The sequence below is a fragment of the Falco cherrug genome, chromosome 3 (genome assembly GCF_023634085.1).
Source record: "Falco cherrug isolate bFalChe1 chromosome 3, bFalChe1.pri, whole genome shotgun sequence".
NCBI classification, from domain to species: Eukaryota; Metazoa; Chordata; class Aves; order Falconiformes; family Falconidae; genus Falco; species Falco cherrug.
The window spans coordinates 111948699-111962479 of record NC_073699.1 but is presented as its reverse complement, the minus strand read 5'-3'; the positions used below and the strand labels follow the sequence as shown (position 1 = coordinate 111962479).

General features: G+C 56.6%; 1 protein-coding gene and 1 long non-coding RNA gene across 6 annotated transcripts in view; one reads left to right on the top strand and one right to left on the bottom strand.

Moving 5' to 3' along the window:
* The window catches only part of KAZN (kazrin, periplakin interacting protein), a 225585-nt gene that overhangs the window by 202154 nt on the left and 9650 nt on the right, over positions 1-13781 (top strand). For 2 of the 5 annotated variants that reach the window (XM_055705111.1, XM_055705112.1), the window contains one exon: positions 10590-10781. In XM_055705111.1, the coding sequence (XP_055561086.1) occupies positions 10590-10781 (192 nt within the window). The other 3 variants (XM_055705114.1, XM_005443988.3, XM_055705113.1) reach the window with 3 other exon arrangements.
* Positions 873-3619, bottom strand: LOC114017211 (uncharacterized). The gene is made up of 2 exons (XR_003562109.2): positions 2380-3619; positions 873-1480 (listed from the first exon to the last, which is right to left on the bottom strand). It is a non-coding gene; the product is annotated as an uncharacterized LOC114017211 (long non-coding RNA).

Sequence of the window (13781 nt, the reverse complement as noted above, 5' to 3'; positions counted from 1 at the left end):
TTTCCCGCTCCCCCCCCCTTTACTGTCTTTGAATGCTAATTGGGATGGGTAATTTTTGTTTGTTTTCCTCCTCCTTTTTTGTTTGTTTTGTTTTTTTTTTAAACCAAATTCCCCCAATTCTGATCCATATCTTATTCTTTTTGCAGGCCATTATCTTAGTCTCATTACAGCCTTTTTAGCATTTGAATAAAAATATTGTAAGGAGCCCAGAAGTTGTTAGGCATACAATGTCTGTGGTGATAACCATAATTCTCCTGATAAAATAACAAACACAGTAGAAATAACTCGGGCAACTGTACCAAACGAGCTTGCAGCTGGGAGCACAGGAACCGGCATGATGGTGTTTGCCCTCTACTTGTTGCTTTTTTGCCTCTCTACGTTGCAAACAGCTTTTGCAGTGCTATTCGAAAGAAGGAGAAAGTCACTGTGTACGTCACTGGGTAGGGACATAAAAAAATTTGTTAAATCCCTGTGGATTTTTCTCTCCGTTGAGGCTTTAATTAATCATGGCAAAAACTCTGGGCAATGCATGTGCGATTTTCAGGAGCTTAAAGTACTCCGGCAGCGCTGGAGGAGGAGGAGATGCCAAGTTCCTGAATGAAAATTACTCTTACCTCCTCTGGTTTTGGAGCCAGATCTACGTTAATTAATCCTCTGCCTCACACGTTACGTTTTGCAGCCTCGCCTCTGTCGGGTTTTGAACTCGCTAAAAGCAGACAGAGGCTTCCCAAAGCGCCGCGAAGCTCCCAGCCGCGCGCGCTTCTCGGTGACAGTGCCAATTTGTCACAAGTGAAGTGTTTGACAAAAACGTGTCATTTCTGAGAAAAGTTTTTCCTTGAAAGGAAAACCGGGGGGAAAAAAGAAATCAGCTCTGTTTCGAAATGTCTCCTTTATTTGGTTTTTGGGGGTTTTTTTTCTTTCTTTTTGCGAGATGTGAGGATGGAGAAGGGGGTTTCCACGGTGCAGTGGAAATGTTTTGGCAAGTTTTCCTGGAAGCAGGCGGCATTTTGCTGCAGGAGGATTTGTAGAGGGTCTGTTCCTCTGTTCCAGTCGGTGGGTGGGTGGTTTTTGTGGACAGCACTGTTCTTCGGGTCAGATGGAGCTCTGCAAGGACCAGCTCCTGTCCAAAGGTATGGAAACGCATTGCTGGCTTTCTGCAGAGGTACTTCTCACCGCGCTTGCATTAGTCAGCAGTCACCGCAGGTGCCTGTGCCTTCAGGGTAGTACATACATCCACATCTATATGGTCAAGCTGCATTTAATGCACCACCAATTGCCATTAAGTGTTCTGGTGAGAACGGTACCTTGAGTGGCGATGCTGAAGCTGAAGTGCTTTTGGAGTCCGCTGTGACTCCCTGTTGCCAGTCTGTAGTGGTCCCTGCCCTTGCAGGGGATAGTTGGGATCCTCAGCCGCACCTTGAAGGAGGTGGGTGGGTTTGGTGGTGACCACCCATAGCCAGCTTACTCCAGAGCCATAACCCTGGTGGGACCGGGAAGCTGGAGATGGTGCCTGATGCAGGTTTGTCCTCTGGTGGAGCTGCCTGGTTTGGATCAGCCCCCGCGTGCCACATCTGCAGGGACCTTCTGAGCCAGGCTTGGGTGGGAATGGCCCCCCTGCCCCTCAGGAGGGGCTTGGCTGGGGGGGTTGAAGGAGGCAGGTAGCTCCCTGCCAGGCTTTGCGATGAAGGGACAGACCCGTTCACACCAACATCCAGCGCCTGTCCCCTTGCCGGCACAGGCAGCAGCTGGGAGCCGCGGGAAGTGACTCAATGGACAAAAATACCCCCGGCCTCAGCTTCTTCCCGGCATGGGGCTGGCGTCCCCTCCCCGCCGCGCTCCCACCATCGCCCGGCCCTGGCCACGCAGTAACGGGCTGCTCCAAAGCAAGGGCAGGACCCCAGAGCCCAACCCCAATGGAAGCGCTGCCCAGCCCGGCTGCACCATGCAAACCTGGGCAAGGTGTGCACTGCCTTCTAATTAACCAGCACCCTTTTCCCATGCGCCTTCCAAAGGGGTTTTTAATCCAATAGGAAGGGGTAGGAGCATCCCTGCTGGGCTGAAGAGCAGCAGTGCTGCCCCATCTCAGCACATCTCACTGCATGCGTGTGCTGGGGATGAGGATGGGCACTGCTGGTGCTGTGGGCGTGCGTAGCGCTGCTTGGTGCGCCATTAGTCAGCAGGAGCAAGGATGCGAGCCCAGCCCAGTCTTCCCGCTCGCTCAGCGGGTCGGAGGAGGCTCCAAGGAGCTGCTTTTGGGGAGCTCAGGGCTTGTGCAATGCCCGTGACACAGGGAGCCTCCTCCCTAGGTTTGGTGTGGGGCCACGGCTGCTCTGCCCCTTCCCGTGCCGCGGCACATCGCACCGAGAGGCGCACGCTCACCTTTGTGCCATGCTTGTTTGCAAAGCAGAGGTAAACCAGCCGGTGCTCCCCAACCCGGTGGCATTGCCTCGCTTGCCTGGGGATGCTCCAGCCAGCGCAGCGTCCCTGCTGCACCGGGAGCTGAGTCGGCACAGGCGGGCGCGCTCCGACTTGATCCCCGGGGAGGGGAGTTGTGCAAACAGGGAGCGATGGGAGGTGACGCAGCAGCTAAGAGCTGAGCTTCCGTGGGCATGGAGGAGGTTGGTGATGGTAGGGGTTGGGGTGATCAGGGGGCATCACACGCCCTGGCAGTGACGCTGCGGGCGGTGCCATGGCATGCACCAGGCTGCCGGCAACGCGAGCCCTGCCAGTGCCAGCCTGTTGCATGCACTGGAGTTTATTGCAATGAAAAGCAAAGCTTGTTGCAAAACAAACCTGACTCCCTTCCTAAGCTGCTGGGGAGGAAGCAGCAGGGCAGGAGTGGGGCAATGCCCGGCAGTGGGGCGGGGGGTGGCAAGGTGGGCAGGGGCCTGGTTTATTGACCCAGGCTCGCTTGGGTGTACGAGATGGCCACGGCTGTGCCTCTTCCCAGCCAGGGATGGCTCACTTCTGCGGTTACGTTGCCACCAGCTTCCCAAGAGTGTAAGAGCCCATGCGCACCAGGCGTGCCTCAGTTTCCCCATGCCGAAGATGCCGCTGCTGTAGGGTGGGGGCGCTGGGTTTGCAGTGGCTGGCCGAGGCTTCGCGTGCCAGGCGATGTTGGAGAGTGGAGCACGGTGATTTTCTGTCTCAGGACTGTGTTCTCTGAGTTTTGGGCAGCTCTTGCCCTCCTGGGCAGAGCGAGAGGTGCGTGCAGGCAGCGTGCTGGGAGCTGCCCGCAAAGCATCCCTGGGCCGGCAGCTGGGCAGTGTTCATCTGATGAGGGTAGCAGTGGAGAGACGGGCACAAATCCATAAACCCGAAGTGCTTCTGTGCGGTTCCTCATCTCCTTGGTGGGGTAAATAAATTTAAAAAGTGGGTCTGCTGCGGAGGCCTTGGAAAGAGGCAGCCCAGGCAGCTGGGTGAAGGCAGGTAATGGGGCGGTGTGTGCCATAGGGAGCCAAAAAGCGACGTGAGTCTGGTGGGTTTTGGAGGGTTTGGGATTGCCGGTGTGTCTTTATGCAGTTTTTATTATAGAAAAATAAATGGCCCCTATTTTCTCACTGGGTTTTGTGGTGTCCCTGCTCGCCCCACCCCACCAGCTCCCCACCTCTGCCCTTCCTCGCCGTGGGTCCAGCCTTGGCGGCTTGCGGCGATGCTCCTGCAGTGGTGGGTGCTGTGCAGTCGCCACCCGCCTGCACAAAATAAATCACAACAGCGCTGCAAGAACAAGCGCCGCGTCCGTTCCCCTTGCAAGGAAGAGCCTGCCGTGTGCCGGAGGCAGGGCTGCTCCGCAGCGCGTTACCTTGTGCCTCAGTTTCCCCACCGCGCTGCCGGTGGTGGGCCAGTACCGCAAAGAGAGCGGCGCCGTTCCCGGCTCGGTGGGTGGCAGCAGGAGCGATGGCCGGCGCCGGGAATCATTTCCGCCACCGGGTTGGTGCGGCCCGGGGCGGCGGGGAGAGCTGCGGGCCTCATCCTGCGCACCTCGGCTGGGCTGCGGGCAGAGCCACTCCTGCTGGCGTGACATCAGGCTGGGGCAACGCGGCCACCGGCGACGGGTCAAATTCCCGGCACAGGTAGCGTCCACCGTACTTCCGTGCAGCGCCGTGCTGGGGAGGAGCTTGCCCGCCCGGGGAGCCCCAAAGCCCGGGACCCCCGAGCCCCCCGGCCCCCGCCATGAAGTCGGAGCAGGAGAGCGAGCCGGGGACGCGCCGCGGCCAGCGGCGTTTCGCTCCGCTCCCGGCCTATTGTTCGGGTCCCTGGGGACAGCGAGGGGCAGCGGGGGACGATGCTCAGGGCAGGGTGCTGTGTCCCCGCGTAGCCCACGCAGGTAAGGGGGTCCCGGGGGGTCCCGCCGCCTCGCAGGGCGGCGCGGGGGGGCCGCGGCCCGGCGGGTGTTGCCCTCCCCCGCTGGCTTTGTGCCGTTGCAGTTCGCTTCCTCCTGGGAGGAACAAAACACGGGCGGCTGCCGAGCGGCCTCGAAGCTCGCCCGGGCCGCCGAGGGTGGTCGTGGCGTGCGGGCTGGGCCCCCGCTCCCAGGGCAACGCCGGGGCTGGGGCCAGGGGGTCCAGCTCCCCCGCGGCCGTGGGGACGGCGGCCGGGCGGCCCCCCGCACCCCGTAGCCCATTTTGTCTGGCGAAGTTGGAGCGTGCTGGGAGCCGGCGGGGGGCTCCCGGGGGCTCCGGGGGTCGCAGCCCGCCGGCCGGCTGCTTTTAAAATCCTCTGTGCTGTTGTAAGCAACCCCCGAGCCCCTCTGCCCATCCCCTCCCCCCGCCCCGGCATGCACGGGAGGTTTATATCAGGTTTGATTATTTTTTTTTTATATCCGTTGTGCGACAGCCACCGGTGTGCAGACAGGGCAGCCGAGCAGGGGTCTGTGTGGGGGAATAGTCCTTCTGGGGGGGGGGGGGGGAGGGGGGGGGGGGGCAGGACATGGGGGTAATTTGGGGGGAGTGAGGGACAGGACACGGGGGTAATTCAGGGGAGTGGGGGGTGGCAGGACACAGGGGTAAATTTGCAGGCGGACGCGAGTGCCGGTTGATGGTGCACAGTGGGGGCGTATGGCTGGGGGTCCTGTCCCGGGGTTGAGACCCTATCGAAGCACCGAGGCCAAGTGTCTGGAAGCATGTGACCCTATGGATGCACCGAGGCCAAGCGGGTGTCGAACTCAGAGCATGCTCAGAAATGGCGTTAGCGAGGATGTATGTGTGTTGGGCGAAAGCTTTAACCTGAACTTGCTGAGGAGCATGCGTACCCATGTCCAGGCGTGACAGCTCGCTCACTCGCAGCATAACGGCGGTAGCAGGGGTGGAATCTAAAGCTTTCTCCTTGGAAAGTAAATGATGGATGTGTGGAACCAAAATTCCCTTCGTTAGCCCGAGAGGCTCTGCTGGGCATGGCTGGGGTCCCACTGCCCACCTGGGAGGGAGTGGTGGTCCCCAAAGCACCACGGTGCTGCGGTAGGTGCTGTGCCCAGGGATGGAGCTGGGATGTGCGGCAGCAGGCCTGGGCTGGGTGTCGTGATGGACAAGTCACTAAGTCACAGGCCCTTGTTCTTGACCCCTCGAGGAGATGCTGCTGCATGGGGCTTTGGTTTTGAGCCGCTGTGCGTCCAGCGTGGTGTCTGAGGGAGAGGCTGGACACGTTGATGTTGCACCAGCAGGTCCCAGGCAGCGGCGGTAACTGGGTCTTTTGCAAATCTGAGCGTGTTTTGCACAAAGCAAATGTTTTATCGAGTGTGGGCTCCTCTGCGGAGAGGCCGGCTCCTTGCAGACATCGGTGTGGCAGTGGCTGGTCCCCCTGCTCCATGCCTGGCTGTCACCCAGCCCGGTGCCTGGTTCTTCCTGCTTTTCCTCCGAATTATGCCGTGTTGGGATGTGCCGAGGGAGGAAAGCTGGACGTCCTGCAGGCTGTTTGGGAGCGATGTCAGGCTGGACCTTCCTGCAGGAGGCTTGGCTCCTGTTTGGGAGCGATGTCAGGCTGGACCTTCCTGCAGGAGGCTTGGCTCCCAAGCTGGAGAGCTGCTGAAGGAGCAAAGGCGCTGGGATGCTCTTTAAAGTACTCGCTAGGCTGATCCCTGGGTCTTAAATCGTTGTTTTCTTCTAATGATACTCTTTATTGTATGACCCTTGTACTTGCCATCCCAGGACAGAGGCGTATGTATGTCCATGTGTATTTACGTGTGTGTGTGTGTACCTACTATCGATCGATCCTGAGCCAGAGCCCTGCAGGAGGGAGGGAACGATGACCGAGGGTTCATGCTCTCAGTGGGTGAAGGTCTGTTAGGTGATGCCGTTAGCTCAGAGATTTTGCATTTTCCCATCTTTCCCCTTTTTTTTTTTTTTCCCCCGCTTGCATCCCCGTGCAGGGATCACCTGTGCAAATCACCCCTGGGGGTTGATCCACTGATCTTCAGCGCTTGGTCCACAGCGAGATGTGCTCTCTGCCCACGTGTGGCCATCACTGCCGTGAGCCAGGGCACGCTTCCATCATCTGGCCGTTTCCCTGCTGATGTCCTGGATAAAAACCCCCTTGACTTGTGCCCAGCAAAGCAAAAACCATCTTGCTGGCAAACTTGCAACAGCGGCACAAAATGCAGCTTTCACCCAAGATACTAATTTCACCAACATAAAGCTTGACGTTTACACCGCATTCATTTTTAATCTGTACCCTCTCAAGACAGAAACGCGTGTACAGCAATCGTGTCAGCTGAGTTACACAGGGGAAAAAAAGGCTTTTAAATGGATGTTTTTAAAGTGATGCCAGCTCCAAGGCCAGTAAAAGGCTTTGCTGCTGCATGGCCGGTGGATCTGCTGCCGAGAGGAGCCCAAGGTGGGATTTGCAGGAGCAGGAGTGGAAACTTCGGCCCCAGATGCTGTCTGGAGGTGTCCGCCACAATTAAAACCCCTGCAAAAGTCTTATTTACGTTGTCTCTTCAGGGCTTAAAGCGTCAAGGGTGCAGAATTCGATAGTGTCAGGGAAGTTTAATGCTATCAACTGAAAGATAATTAACAGCCAGTTATTTCAGCATGAATGGTAGTTTTTGTCAGTTAGTCCGGGAAATGTTTAAATTGCATTAATTTTATCGCTGCCCACTTGGGGCAGATTTGGAAAGGGCTGGAATGAGCCAGCGTGTGACAGGGCTCGTCCGTGCGGGATGATACCTCCTTCCCCCCAGGTCCTCAGGAATTGTAGCGTGTAGTCACACATGTACTCCAAAAAAAGGTTAAAAAGATAAAAAGGGGCAAAAATGCTGGGGAAAATGTGCTGTGGCAGCTTTTTGCCTCGAGGTTGTTACATTTGGGAGGCAATTCCTAACAGCACATGTAACTTTGCACCCCAGCGTAGCAATGCTTGCAAGGGCAAACTGCAAAAATTTAAAAAAAAAATTATTCTGTCCTCCACATTGTATTTTTGCATCATGTTGGGGATGCGTGTGGAGCCCCATGTGTGGGGTGCTGAGCCCCGGCCCCCGTTAGAGAGGGGATGCTCGCTTCAAGCCATGGGCAGCACCTTTGTGCCTTCAGATGGAGACCCAGACCCATCCAGCCCACGGGAAAGTGTATGGAAATCCCTGCCGAGCCGTCTGCATGGGGAAGAATAGGGGTTGGAATGAGGTTCCTGAATAATTGGCCCTATTTTCCCAGTTATTGGAACTTTTCTGTAAGGATCGCTAAGGGCTGCCTGCAAATGGCGCTTTTTGAATCATTTATTGAGGCGCTTAAACTTGGCATGGGTGGGAGGGATGGGGAGCCCGGGGGAATATCAGAGCGGGGTGGGAATCCTGCGCAGCGGAGGGTAATGACGGGTGCAAGGCAACACCGGGGCTCTGCTGCCGTCCAGCCTGCCTGGCAGCGGGTGCTGTGAAGAAGCTTGGAATGATGCAAGAAATCGCTCGTGAAATGGTTTCCAAAGGAGACCGGGAGATGCTGTCACTCCCATCGCTTCCCTGAAATGTCAGCTTCTTTCCCAGAAAGCCCTTTAGAAACTCGATGGGAAGGGTCCGGATGGTTTGTCTTGCCGCAAAGCCTGTTCCAGGTTTTTATGGTGAAGGCACCGGCAGCAGCCCCAGGAGGGAGCTGGGAGGGGAGCAGGGACTGCAGTGCTTGGCAGTGTATTGAAAAACTGGTGAGGTCTTTCACTCTCCAAGCCTAGCAAGGGGTGTAGGGTTTTCCTGGCGCACCTTGGCTGCGTGGCCTGCGTGTTGCAATTTTTATGTGTATATCTATCTGTAAAAAAAGGGGATTGTGCTTTGCAATATATGTATGTATTACAAAATGTAGATGTATTGCAAAAATGAATACATATCACAAAGCACAATACATTTTTTTTAATAGATGATGTATATATATCTTAAATTATATGGATATGCCAAAGCAAGAATCCCTGGTTTCTGGTTGATCTGGGGTTCCATAGCTGAGGTTTTGCCATAAGCGTGCAGCTGAAGCTGTGTGCCTGGCAGCCGGTGGCACGGGGCACACGGTGCCATACACTCCTTCCCTGCTTGCACCTGCAGCTTCTTCTGGATCTTGGATTTAATCTTGCAGTGGTTTCAGGAGCAGAGTATGAAGCTGGGGATTAAATGGCCTTGTAGCCTGCTTCAAAGGAGGAACGCCTTTGGGGTGCTTTTTGCCGTTTTCTAACCAGGGCTGGAGCAGAACGGTGGTTTCGGGGAAGCTGTGTCGGGCAGCGCTTTGTAGACAGGAGCTTTGTAAGAAGCGGCTGAAAATCTGCTTTCGGGCTGTGCCCAAGGACCCCTCCAGGATTCCCTGCTGCATAAATCCACCCCCGGGGCTGCCCTTCCTTGGGACTGTTCAGGGGTTCCCACCAAAATGCTGCAATTTGCAGAAACCCGGCGGGTTCCATCGCCCTTGCGCCAACTGCCCTGCCTCCCTCGTCCCGCACTGGGTCTTTGCTGGGGGCAGCCCACCCCATCTCCTGGGTGAGGTGGCTTGGAACGAGACGTGGAAATTAATTATCCATGTGGGAAACCTGAGCGGTTCGTGGCAGGCACTGGTGCTCTGTGGGGTCGCCCGGGGTTTTGCGCACCTGGGGAAGGCGCTGGGTGGGTTTTGCACGGCAAATACTACACGTGTACGGGTCCCTCGCATCCCCCCGGCTTCCCAAAGGCTGGAGGGGAAACGCTGCACTTCTGCAGCCCCCCCAGGGGAAGACGCCTCCAGCCTTGACCCCCTCTCGATTCTTGCTTTTTACATGAATTTCAAGAAAGCGCTTTGGACTGCACCGAAATCTGCAGCCCGGAGCTCGACTGTTCCTCGTTAGTGACTTTACTGCTAAATAATTTACAGCATGGGGCCTTGCCAGTTTTCATACGGGAAGCATTTCAAGTATGCAAACCAGATTTTATGCCTTCCTGGCGCAACTGCTGGTGGGGCCGGGGGGGAGCCGCCTCTCCCTGTCCTGCCGCCACAGTCTGCTCCGCCGCTTCGCCAGAGCGAGTGGAGGGACCTCGGCAAAAATAGGAGACAAACCCTCTGTGTTTCGTGCCCAGCTGGTGGCCCCCAGGGTGTCTGATACTGGGGAAAGGACCCAACAGCAGCAGCTTGGAGATAGGGTGTTGATTTCTTTTGTTTTTCTGTAACCATAACATGCATGCTGAGGGGTGGGGGTTTTCTCCCCATATCCCCAGGCACGGTGCAAACCCAAGCAATCACTAACCCCCTTTGGATGAGTAAGGGTTTTCTCTGTGTGTTCTCAAAGGCGGGGGGGCGGGGGCGGGGGAAGCAGAATAAAGCTGTTCGCACGCTGCCGCGAGTCATTTTGCATCGCGATGTCTGGCTCGTGCGGAGGATCGCAGCGGCGCATGCATGGCCCAGCGGTGCTTTGCAGGAACAGGGTAGCGAGGGGAAGTGAGGGTATGGGTGCAATGTAGGAATAGCAGAAAAGCACTTTATGACCCCCAGGAGTGGGCATAGCTGTAGGAAAGGAGGTTGCTGGAGCTTTCCCGCTGCAGAGGGGACCCAGGCTGGGATGTGCTGGGATGCACTGGGATGCTTTTGCCACGCGGCTGCTGTGAGGGGTGTAGCTTTCACCCAGTGTAAACCTGAAAAATTCAGGATTCAGGTCCGCAGGTGGAAGCATCGTCTTCCCTTTCCCAGTCTCAGAGAGGTTTTGCTGAATATTTCTGAGTACACCCCACACGCGTGGCTGGCCGGAGCAGACTGAAGCGCATCCTATGGGGCACAGCAGAGCTCAGCAGCCTCTGTGGGATGCTGGCCATATGAGCACCCCACCAGTGAGTGGTTTGGGTGGGGAGGTGGTTCTTGGTTTATTATTATTACTATTATGTATTAACACTTATTTTTAATTTCTTAATGCAAAAACTGGAAACCAGTACCCAGGGAAGGCTCCCCACTCCCTACCCGGCACCTCCCCATCACATCCTTCCTCCTCCTCCTCCGGTCCCGGTGTGCTGCGAGCACTGCTGCAGGTTTTGGGCTGTGCAAAGCGGTTTTGCACGTGGGGTGGTCGCCTCGGCAGCATTTCCCCCGGGTTGGAGTTTGCAGCGGGTGTGTGGGGCCGTGCCGGGAGCCGTCGGTCACTTCCTCACATTGTGTCTCCTCTTCCTCCAGCGCTGCTGCGGGAGGAGGTGGCCCAGCTGCAGGAGGAGGTTCACCTGCTCCGGCAAATGAAGGAAATGCTGACGAAAGACCTGGAGGAGACGCACGGCAGCAAGTCCCCGGAGGTGCTCTCTGCCACCGAGCTGAAGGTGCAGCTGGCGCAGAAGGAGCAGGAGCTGGCACGCGCCAAGGAGGCTCTGCAGGGTAAGGGCTGCGCGTCCTTCCTCGCGTGCACCCCCCCCAGCACAACCCCAAAATTCCAAGAAATTAATCACTGAGGCAAGGAAAACCTGTCCTTTTCACTTGGGCTGGGCAGCATGCATTCACTGTGTGCATGTGGGGGGGGGGGGGTGATGGCAGGACAGTGCTCCCTGGGACCCCCCTGCTGTCCTGCCCTGGCGAGGGGTGGTACTGGGACGGGACAAGGGGTGGCACTGGGATGGGATGAGGGGTGGTACTGGGATGGGACGAGGGGTGGCACTGGGACAGGACGAGCTGGGAAATGGGATGGAGGGCATTTGCGAAGGAATCCCGCTGCAGCCAGCTGTAGAGTAGAGCCAAGGGAGCAGCTGCAAGGCAGCTGGTGAGGTGGGGGTGGGTTGGATCCCAGCCCCTCGGACTCTAGGAGGGAAGCAGCAGAGTTTCCTGGTGGCTGCAGTTTGCTTTATCCCGCCTGGAGTTAGCGGGAGCGCTGCTGGAGGCAGGGGCCGGGTCTCCTGCTGTCACGCGTGGATTGGGGTGCTGCAGGCAAGGGAATGGGGCGAGCAGAGCGCAACACCGCGGCGCAGCTTTGTTACCCCAAAAACTTCTGTCCGGGCAGGAGGATCTGGCTGGAGCCAGGGGGTGAGCCTGGGTGGGGGAAAGCTCTTCTGCTTCAACCCTTGCAGTGCCATGGCTCTAAATATCATCTCAAATCCTGCACGTACCGAGTGTAACTTCTGCGTGTCGGCTCCTGTTTGCGGGTTATGGAGAGGCTGCCAGAAGGACTCGTGCTCAGAGGCTGAGCGGCACAGGAGGGGCTGCAGGGTGGGAGAGCCCCAACCCATCACATCTTCCCCCAGCCGAGGGGCTGAGATGTAGAGGGGGGGCAGGGAATTGGCCTGAGTCTCCTTTTGGGGAGGGGATTTCAGAAAATATTATTCTATTGCTCTCTGATTGGCAAAAACATTCCTATAAATTAGTAACAGCCAAAATATCTTTAAAATCTTGAGCCCCCTCAGGCCACCAGTGCAGCCTCCAGCAGCAGAAAATGCTCTGGGTCTATAAAACTGTAACTGGAGAAGAAAAACCTTAATGAGAGAATGTTTGCTCCGTGTGGACGGGGAGGGAGAAGTGCTGATAAACACAAAATACAGAAAAGCAGAACTATTTTAAGCCTCTTTCCAAAAAAAATTAGTAGTAGTCATCTAGGAAGCTGCAGCGAGGTTATAAGCACTTCTGCGGAGGATAGTATAGAGAAAAACTGGGGTTGGCTTGAGAATCGTGAGTATTTAAGGAATATAATGTAGGTTTTTTATTGGGCTGCTATGTGAGCCACTGGGATTGGTTTTCCAGGACTTCTTTGCAGGTGTGATGGCTGGGAAGTGGGAATCTCAGCTTGCACTTGGAATGGTGCGTAACAAGAAGCCTTTTTAAATCGATGCTCCGTCCCTCCCCTGCAATACTGGAAAGCTTTGGGGTAATTTGGAAAAGCTCGCCGTGCTGGATCCGGCCCCATGAGCTGGGCTGGAGGCGCTGGGCAGCAGAGCAGGCTTAGCACGGCGGCGGATATGGAGATGGGTAATATGGAAACGGGATCAGCAGCTGGAGGGATGGGGAAAAATCCTTTTTCCTTTCTGTGAAAAAGTTATCTGTAGCCAAAAAGAGGGAAAAAACGGCAATAACTGCGCCTGGTGAATGGCTCTGCCAGGAGAAACGTGTCTGCTAATAGAGGCGCTGGGGGAAGTAATGGCTCTGTGTTAAGGAGCTGCGGGATAAGGCAGCACAGGGAGCTGTGGGATACCCGGCCACACTGTCCTGTAGCTCAGGACTTCGTGTCAGCCGATCCCCGTGGCTCCCAGAGCTGCCCCCACCCCACAGCACGCAGCGCTGCCCAGCCCCGTGCTCCTGGCTGAAGGATGCCCGGCAGCATCGGCTGCAGCATCCCTGCGCCTGCAGCGGTGCAAGGCCAGCCTTGGGGCGCGTGTAACGTCGTTAGCAGATAAATTATATGGAAATCTGTTGTCGTTGCTGGCTCTGAGCCTGGAAGCACGACGCAACCGGTTCAGATAGATGTTGGCTCACAGGGCCTTCATGCCGAGGGAAGCGGAGAAGGTTTGCCGGCAGGGTTTGCTTTCAGGGGGGCTCCTGCAGGTTCAAGTGCCTTTGTTTTCCATGGCCACGCAGGGTTCTGTTTGGTCTGGGTGGAGGAGCGTGGGCTCATCGTCCCTCTTTGGCAGTGCGTTTCCAGCCCGTCCCGATTTTGCACGGGGGCAGAGCCGGTGACCAGCCCGTGTGGCATCTTCCTGGTGCCGTGCTGAGGGGGGGAGCAGGGATCTGCAGCAGCACAGGCTGCTCTGCAGGACTGACTCGAGCAGTTTCAGTATCCCCAGCAGCATGTGCTTTAGGCTTCCTTGTTGCACCTTTTTCTGGGCTAATTCCATCGCTTGCACTTTTTTCAAAATCGGTTCACGTCCAAGTAGAATCCCATAGCGCTACGTCCTACCATCCTCTCCTCCTTGGCTGGGGCTGGGACTCCCGATCATGCTTACAGTGTTAATGCACGTAGATATTTTTCCCCAGCCCTGGTTGGAAAGGTGTGGATGTGTTCTGGATTTCTGATGCAGAAATCTCTGGCAGGAGAAGTTGCAGACAGCTTTATTGCTGCTGGTCCTGCTGCTGCAAGGGACTGTGCCCGAGCGCCTGGAGGACTTGAGGAGCCTCTTGGCCAGGTGACATCTGTGAGTGTGTGGGCTAATGGCAGCAGCCCCGTTTGTGGGCAGGTTTATCCAATATGCCAGAGCTCACCTGCGGGATTATCACAGGGAGAGCAAACCTGGTTTCTGTTTCCTTTTCGACTGCCAAGGTGGAGACCTTGGGCTGGCTTTCCCGCGGCTCGGGGAGGCGTGATCCGGCTTGGCGTCTGCTCCGCAAATGGGTTGTAGCGTGGTCTCCTCCCTCGCAAACCCGCACCTCGGAGCTGTGAGCCCCCAGGGAGGGTGTTTG